The 9,541-nt window shown below is 40.6% G+C and overlaps 1 protein-coding gene across 1 annotated transcript in view; it reads left to right on the plus strand.

Annotated features, from left to right (window-relative positions):
• The window catches only part of cblb (Cbl proto-oncogene B, E3 ubiquitin protein ligase), a 125,714-nt gene that overhangs the window by 69,161 nt on the left and 47,012 nt on the right, over positions 1 to 9,541 (plus strand). The window contains exon 5 of the mRNA XM_036595698.1: positions 6,686 to 6,842. Coding sequence (XP_036451591.1) covers positions 6,686 to 6,842 — 157 coding nt within the window. The remainder of the gene's footprint in view (positions 1 to 6,685; positions 6,843 to 9,541) is intronic.

The raw sequence follows: 9,541 nt of genomic DNA on the forward strand, positions 1-9,541 counted from the left end.
AAATTTACATCCGCATTCAAACTACCCAGTGAGGTCTGTGTTGCTGGAAGATGGAGGACAAATTAGCAGGAGAGTTTATTATCTTTAAAAAGAGTATGAGACTTTTTCTCACCTTGATATTGGTGAAACGAACTAGCCTAGATAATCTAAGCTTGCTTGCATTTTAGAGACAAGTGCACAAAAATGCCAACGGTTGTTCTTCGCTGTAAAGTAAATGCAGCGTAAAAAATTCTCAGCTGTGAATCTCCATTGATATTCCAGTGTAGTCCCAGAATAGGCTTTATCTGTTTCTAGGAAACCGACTTCATAGTGTTATATTTGTCAGAGGTACAGTATAACATTACAGTGTAGTTTATTTAGATGGTTCTGAACATGTGCGAAACAGGTATTAGCGCTCTCTCTCTCTCTCTCTCTCTCTCTCTCTCTCTCTCTCTCTCTCTCTCTCTCTCTCTCTCTCTGCGTGGGTGAGCATGGATGATCCTGATTATAGCATTGTGTTCCTGCTTGCTGTAATCAGAGAGCAGCGTAAATCAGAATTCTTTAGTGACATATCCTTAGTGTGTGAGTGTGCAGGATGTAGTTGCTGACTGTGCTCCCTGCCCTCAATCACCGGACTAAATCTCCATGATCTGGGCTCTTAGTATGGTTTCCCTACACCAACGTGTTCAATGACCACTCCATAGGCAGGTGCATTGTATCTCTCAATCTCTCCCTCAGTCAGAGAGCACACACACACACACACACACACACACACACACACACACACACACACACACACACAATATAAAGCTTTCCTCTCCCGCTGTAGCCGAGCCGGTATGGCAGGATGTTCATTGTTCTTTCATTATCATGCTGTGCTAATGCAAAGTGTGATTTTCCTATTAAATGCTTTGCACGCGCTCAGTTGTTCTCCTCTCTGCCCTCCGTCTGGGTGAACTCCACACAATAACACTGCCGGTTCCAGCAGCAAAAGGCCACCAGCCGTGCTCTCAGTGTACACAAACCTAAAGAATAGCTGCGTCTGAAATCCAAATAACACATTTGCAGGCCGCCCTCGAAGTCATCAGGACTTCTCGCTGTACGACATGAAGAGGGGGGCCTTAGGGTTTTATTTTGGACAAAAATGAGCACATACGGTTCTGTGCAGACATCAGAGACCATCCTTCATTTTAATGGTTTCCATTAACTGCATTTATGTACGTTATTCATTCTTCTCCAGCTATAGGCAAAAAAGCGTGAAAAGAACATATATATATATATATATGTATGTAAAACAGAAAATTACACAAAATGCCCCACCTTTTATTACAGCTTCGGCTCTTATCGGGAGACTTGCTTTCAGATTTTGAAAGATGTCTGCTGGAATACTTTTCCATACCATCAAAGTTCAGTCTTAGAAGTTGCATCTTCTTTTCGTCTGTTGTCTAAGATGAAAGCTTTAAGTTCTGTTTATCTGATGGTGACAGTTTTGGTGGTTGACCAGGTCTCACACGGTTGTTAGGAGTCCCATTTTCCCAAGTCCAGTTTTGTAAACTCCTGTTTTTTTTTTCTTATTTTAACTTTTCTTTGACATTTCCATTCTTTATGCAAATTGATGTGTGATCTCATTAAAAAATATCTCCTAAAAACATTAATAACTTCTACATGGTCATTTTTTGTGGATTTATTTTAGTTTTTTTACAATTTACTTCCCAATTTAGTTCCATCCAGCGTTGCTGGACACCTGAACATACTCAGAGGAGATGGCAGTAATGTAACGTCAGCTTACAGTTCTGTTACATCAAGCTGGCTAACATTGCACTAGGTGCCGGGGGAGGGTGAGGGCCATCCTGCCCGCTCAGACAGAGTGAGACCCCTGTTGTGCTCTCTAGGACTCCTGGTCACCGATGGCTGTAGCTTTACCAGGGATCAAACTTGTGATCACTGATAAGAGAGGGCCAACACTTATTGCACCGCTTGTGGTCATTTAGACTGGAAATACAGTAATTGTAATGTGTTCTCTGACTTTCGCATGGGACTGTACTGTCTTGAATATTAATTATAATCAATCATGACATTCCAAAATTGATGTACTTGAATCGCCACCATAAGACTGTTACCAGTGCAAAACTGTAACATCCTTGGTAAAGAAAGGGTTACATACCACTAACAAAAGATTCTGTAGTAGATAGTAGAGTGGTAAAGTAAGGGAACCATTTTTGGTGCCATATAGAATCATTTTTTTTAAAGAATCATTATTTAAATAACCATATACAACCATATACATATACAGCGATATACAGTAATCATCAACAGAGACCATTTAACAATGCATTCATTAAGTTCTTTGAGTTGTCATAGTTCTGTATATAATCATTGCCTTTATTAAAGAATCCATCATGAATCATGAGAGCTTAAATGCATATTTAGCCCCATTGTGTTGGAACACAGCTGACCTGAACTGACCAGAAGTAGAAAAATGAGCTTGCCTGTGTATTATATTATGATAGACTGTCTGGAATCCTGAGTGGTCTCGTGTCTCTCTCTCTGTCTCTGTCTGTTTCTGTCTTTGTCTCTGTCTGTCTGGACGGCCGCAGCCTGACTCTGTCCTCCACCTGTTCAGTAATTGTCGGTGACGGCTGCTCGGTGTTTGTGTACGTTTGTCTTTGGGAGTGTGTTTGCGTCCTCTGCTCCGAGACGCATTCATTAAACCGCCCCTTCTAATTAGGGGGTCAGCTGCTCTAATCAATTTAATTAAAGATCTCATCTTCTCATCACCTGCCCGTCTCTGAGCTGGCCTCTAGAAATAGCCTTTACTCTCTTCTTTCCTCTTCTCTGCTGTGGTAGATATCTCATACTGCCACTTTTAACCCAGTCTCCCTAACTGCTGTGGCTGCTGAGTAGAGTGGTAACAAATGACTGTTTTGATAGTCTAATTATTTATCGATTATTGAAACAAATAATCGATTATTCCGATTAAGAATCGCTCAATTACAAAATAACTCTTATGTAGTTGTCAGATTTGAAATTTAGCTTGAGAGAACTGTTGGCAAACGTTCTCATATGTTCGCCGAATTTGAATGCACCGGTGGTCTCGACGTTAAGACGACTGAATCGATGGGTCGTTATGAATAAGAGTTCCAACCCCATTAACGATTCAAGAGAACGTGTATTACGAAATAGGTGTTCCGGCTTATAACATGAAGGAGGACAGTTTTTAACATTAATATTAGCTAGCTAGCACACCTGTCTTACCAAGAGGCTTCTTCTTCATCCAGTGAGCCGATGTATTTCCTCTTCAGATGCTCCAACATGGAGGATGTGCTCCTTTGAATTGAATTGAATTGAATTCAGGACCATCAGCCGTCTGTGTTTGCACACGGTGGAATTAGACCTCTGCATTTAACCCATCCGTGCAGTGAAACACCCACATACATGCACACTAGTGAACACACACACTAGGGGGCAGTGAGCACACTTGCCCGGAGCAGTGGGCAGCCCTATCCATGGCGCCCGGGGAGCAGTTGGGGGTTAGGTGCCTTGCTCAAGGGCACTTCAGTCATTGACTGTCAGCCGAGGAGATCGAACCGGCAACCATCCGGTCACAGGGCTGGTTCCCTAACCTCCTGGCCGTCAGTTTTAGTCAACTAAGTCGATTCATCGTTGCACCCCTACTGTTTCAGATGTAGACTGAGAGCGACTCAGGTCCCTTTAACCCAAATATAGTCTCAGACAAGAAACTTGTCCCAAGAGTGCTTCACCTGTTGCACTGGGACTTCGAAGCTAATGGAGCTAACAAGTAATGCAAGCTTGTTTAGCGCTGGGCAGACTGCATACATCATCACACAGTTGCGATACAGTCATTACATAGAATGTGATTTGGGTGCCTTTTCATCAGTTGGGTTGAGGCAAATAAATGTAAATAAAAGAATGCATTTATTGAGACACAGTATGGGTCTTATCAAAACAGCTGTTTTTTTTTCTTAATATATTGTTCAATTCTAATTTAATTTTCTGCAAATCTTTATGTATATTTAAGATATATTTACACACCAAAAATCCACCCCACAATAAAGAAACCAAAACCAAACCAAAAAGGCAAAGTTAAAAAAACAGTATACACATAACCTCTGCCAAAACAAAACAGACAAAATAATTTAAAAATGTTATAGCATGTATTTTTATTTTTGATAGGAGACATAATTCAAGTCACATTTCTGAGAGGGAAACCTGCATCGAAGGTGTTCAGTGAAAGGGTGGATGAATTTTCTCTGTACATTTGTCCATTTTTACAAAGGGCATAAGCTGCATGAGTCTGTTTGAGATTACTTAACAACTGGCCGTGGTTTGCCGCAAGTGAAGCAAACATTCGAAATCAAACTTTGCCTTTGCTGATTGACTACATTTGCGATATGGGGAAAATTGTGTAAATTTGATGTTTTTGATGAGCTTTTTCTTTTAAGCTGAAATATTACGATGAAACATTTCTTCTAGCTCTCTCCTCCCTGCTGGCCGCGGCCTTCTGCAGGCCCCGGGGGCGTCTGAGTCGGGGGGAGGGGGGATGGACGAGGGGAAATAACCAGCTCCAGAGCTCACATAAGCACTTTCAGATCCTTTTACTATATCTGCCTGCACTGCTGACTGAGGCCTGTTCCACTTTTTCTGCCTCAAAAACAGAGGAGCCGGTTTCCGCTCTGAGAAAGTCTGTTAGCATCTTTTGCTGAACGCACACAGTTCAGTGCTGGTAGGTCAGGATGGTGTTAGCCACGCATTTAAGGCAGTGATTCCATCTAACGGCCTGTTCTGGCTTTAAAACTTGTGAAAACTCTATAAAAGCATGAAGCACTTGAGCCATTGTGCCGTGTATGTGTGCAGAGTTGTGTGATGGATGTGCTCAGTGAGGAGTTTAGGTATTTAATGGCTGCTAATCAGAGTTAATCCCAGAGCTGGCATGGCAGCAAAACATTTGTATGTGTGTGTGTGAGTGTATGCGTTAAGCCCCTTTTTGGAGCTTTTGGTGGGTGATGAAACCAGTGTGTGCTAGCGCTGCCCTGCACTGAGAGAGATTAGAGAATCGAATGCTGCTGCTGCTGCAGTGTGAACGGCTTTACCTGACAGTCAGATCATTTTACATCACAGACTCACTCACTGCATTCACTAACAGTCTAAAATGCTGTCAGACTGTTCGGTAACACTTTACTGTAGGGTACGGTTCATAAGGCTACATGACACTTACATAAGCTTGTCATGACAACTGATATAACCCTACATAATGTTTATAAATGCTCATTGTAATAGGCGTCATTGGCTATAAAGGTTGCATTTGCCAAAGTTAGCTGAAGTAGCTTTTCTGACAGATGACGTCTATTGGAATAAGCATTAATAAACATTTATGTAGGTCTGTGTCAGTTGTCATGACAAGCTTATGTAGGTGTCATGTAGACTTATGAACTGTACCCTACAGTAAAGTGTTACCGACTGTCACTAGGGGTGCACGTCACTGACATCACAACAGATTTCACCTCAATTAGCTTTCATTATTTTGGATTGATTCGAGTTTTTGATAAGTTTTAAATTCCATCATGTCCAATTCCATTCGCTAGCTAGATCTCCTGTCACATGATGCCGCCCAGCTAAGAGGGTAAAGGCTAGCACGTGCTTCCTCTGAGTCTTGTGAAGTGCCACTGCATCTTCTCAGCGTACTTCTAATACAGCGTTAGGCAACTCAACACGCTTGGAGGAGAACACTAACTGCCAATTCTTTTACAGATGGCTGTGGCATCGCTGTAGATTGAATCTCCTTCCGCCAGAGCCAATGCACAGAGGGTTGTGCCACTCAGGAGCCCCTGACCAAGGGCTATTTTAAAAAAAAATACACTAAATACATTAATATTTCTACAGAAGGTCAATGCAGACAGTTGGGGTGGGATAATAACCATTATAATAATCGATTGCGGTTATTTCTGTGCGATTAAAAGCTTATGTATAAAGTTGAATAAACTTGGATTGTGGTTGTCCCTACAATAAACAAAGTGGTGTTATATTCTCATGCATGAAGTTTCATAAACAGTATTCGTTGCTTCTGATGAAGTATAAACACTTTTCTAGTTCTGTTTGAAGGTGTTGTTTATATTCAATAATGACAGAAGTTCAGAAAAAAGTTCAGTTTCCAGTCACTTCAGAGGGAAGCATCGCACTCAGCTGGTCCACCCTAACCTGAGACCGAGACAAGACTGAAACTGTTCATTTAAGCTCTTGAGGCTGGACTGGAGACCTACAACGCTCATTATCGTTATTACCGCCCAAAATTGAGCATTCTTAATGGAGATCATGTTACCCTTTTACTGTAGGGTGTTTTAGCTCTTTGTATGGCTGGTCATGTCTCTGTTTTCAGCAGTGCATGTCAGGTTGCCTGTTCTCTTTGCTCTGCAGGCTCTAGGCTGGTCTCTGAGTGTTCCCTGTTCTCACACTTCGCCTGACACTTCTGTTTGTGGGTGTGCATGAATGTTAGACTGTGTTGAGAAGAGAAGAGAAGAGAAGAGAGCTGAGTGTGTGGGAGAGACGTTTTTGTCTTTCTCTCTGTCTCTGTCACTCCCTCGTTCTCCGTTTTGTCATTTCCTTCTTCACAGAACGTGCCTTTCAGCAAAATGTCTGGAAGCCGCTAAATAAAGCACGTCTTCTTTCTTTCTGTCTGTCTGTGTTTCAGGACGATCGTGCCGTGGAAAGTGTTCCGTCAGTGCCTTCACGAAGTGCATCCCATCAGTTCAGGCCTGGAGGCCATGGCCCTCAAGTCCACCATCGACCTCACCTGCAACGACTACATTTCCGTCTTCGAGTTCGACATTTTCACGCGCCTCTTCCAGGTACCCCCCTCCCGCACGCACTTCAGCACAATCCCGATCTCTTTTATTGGAGGGAATAAAAACAAGCACACAAAGAGCAGATCGTATCAGGATAACATTTAAATGTCAGAGTCTCATCATCATCATCGTCGTAAGTCACTCTGAAAGTGAAACTAAGGGATCTCCTCCCTCTCTCTCTCTCTCGCTCTTATTCTCTTTCTCTTTCTGTCTTTTCTCTTTCTTCCCCCCTCATGTGGGTGGATCAGTTCACCAAAAGGCATTTCTCCCAGGTGGAAAGCAGATATTTCAGAGCTTGCAGACATCACAACAGACACGAGTCCTGAACTCTGTAGGTGTTTTTCTTCTTTTCATTCTGACTCAGTCACCGCAGACCTCCTCCTCCTCCTCAAAGTGGGGTGATGGAAAGTGGGGCTCTAAAAGTGGGGAGCACCTTTTGTTATTCTGCTATGCTGTTGTTCTGTCACTTTCTCGCTGTCTCCAGAGTGGGCGGCTTTCCGAGGAATCCCTTTGTTGCAGAAACATAAATCAGCTTCACCACAAAACCAAGCGTGCTAATGAACGTCATTTCTGCGTCTGCATGTGCTGACGCCGCTGCAGCTATTCCGATTGTTCGCGCTAATACCTTTAGGCAGAATTATGCTCACAAAACGTCGATTCCAGGACGCAGGGTGGGGAGGGGTGAGCTCTCTCGGTGGGGCAGTGATGGGGTAATGGAAAAGAAACTTGCTGTGGTCAGAATTCAAGTGTTATTACTGAGGTTTACAGTAAATGAAGGCATGCAGAGAAGCCCCCCTTGGTCTCTCACTGTGTGAGGTGTCTTGGGGGGGGTGTTGAGTTAGTCACCTATGCTGGGTAAGGGTGTAACAATACACAAATTTCATGAGACTAAATGTATCTTGGGTTTTTTGCACCATGACGTGGTACGATTTTAATACAGAAATAAAAAAGAAGTTTATTTTATTATTATTGGTCTTCATAAAAGTCCAATTTCCAAAAGAAGACTACAGGACCTGGTGAAGCAGAAGTAATGCAGACAGATGGTTTTTTTACAAGACAATAAAATGTGAAAAGCAGACTTGAAACGTTTTCAGTTGCAGAATGAAGGAATTATTATTATTATTTTTTTTTTATTCCCTTGGGGGTCTCTTTTATTTCTCTATACGTAACCATTCCATAGGGCGGAATCATTTGCCAAATTAATACATTCTATTTAATATAAATTAAACAATGTGGATTTATATATTACATAGAGTTTTACTTTGTTCAGGAATTATATTAAATATTGAACGAATTCTATGAAGAACAAACAGGCAAACTGGTACATAATATATCCTGATTATGAATTTAATTCTTTTTGTTCGGTTATCTGCTTTGAGATTTGGTTCCATGTTTGAAATGTTTAATTTTGGGGTCTTAGAGCAGATACTTCCTATGTTTAGTCCTAAGTTAAGATCTGACAGGGTCAGGATAATATAATATTTTTCACATATATGTTTTACAGAAGCAAATTTTATTTTAATATAAATTTTTTATTTTAATTTGATCTTGTTTTATCTTTTCTCAAGGAAGTCATAAACTACTCGATCGATAATCATTTGTTATCTGTTAACAAGCAACCGACAGAACACACAGCTGGAATGTAAACAGGCAATCAAAACAATGTTAAAAATATATATAAAAAAAATAAAAATAGTTTTAAAAAAATAAATAAATAAAAAATTAAAAGTTAGTTAGCTGGACAGCTACCATCACAGATGTAAAAAAACGATTAAGACACAACTAAAGTGCAATAAACTGAAAGGTAAAAATATTGTGACAGTCCTCTGCGCTCTTTATCGGAGCATCACTGTTCTCCAGTTTCAGTTTCCATTTCCCAAAACTTTGGCTGCCAACTTTGTCCTAAAGTTAAGACAGTATTTAGGATATTTTGTCTAGTTAGGACATTAAGAAAACAGATAAGAAAACAGTCTGTAACACTGTTTTCTTATCTGGAGTTAATGGATCAGATTATATAGCTATATTCAGTCCAAACTGAAGTTGTCATGTTGACTAAACAGATGAGATTTCAGAGTTGGGATGTTTCTGTAATAAGTAATTTTTGTCTACAGCTTTGCTGATCTAAAATTTCTTCATTTTTTATTGCTTCCTAGTGTCAGACTAAGTATTTGAAACGATAGATTCATGATGATGATGTATTTATATTGGAATTGCCAAATATTTGATTAAATATATTGGCATGGGGCAATTCTTTAAACTTGAATGATATTTCAAGCTGTTATTTGATGACGTATTTATTGTACTGTAGAAGAGCAGAATGTTCAGATGGTGCTGGCCTACTCTGTTGAAATGTCTGCATTTCATTCATTTAATGTCTATTTTAAGTCCTAATTTCTACGTTTTGAAAGGGTTTATGTATCAGTACCAGCAGATATGAAAAATATCAGATATTGTCAAAATGCATCTTTACTTGCAGCCTTACTGTGAAGTTGCACTAGCCTACCATATTAAGATCATGTTAAATGTGTCTGCAGCCAAATCGGTGTAATATTATTAACACACTGCTTACCAAATTTTTGTGCAGTAACACATTTTTGTAGCATAAAATCGAACATTTTAGTTCACAGAGCAAACACTCCTAATGCTGTGTGGTGAGTGTGTCAGAAATCTCACGCGATGCTTCTCAGAGATTACAATAATCT

This window comes from Colossoma macropomum, unplaced genomic scaffold (assembly GCF_904425465.1).
Source record: "Colossoma macropomum unplaced genomic scaffold, Colossoma_macropomum, whole genome shotgun sequence".
NCBI lineage: Eukaryota > Metazoa > Chordata > Actinopteri > Characiformes > Serrasalmidae > Colossoma > Colossoma macropomum.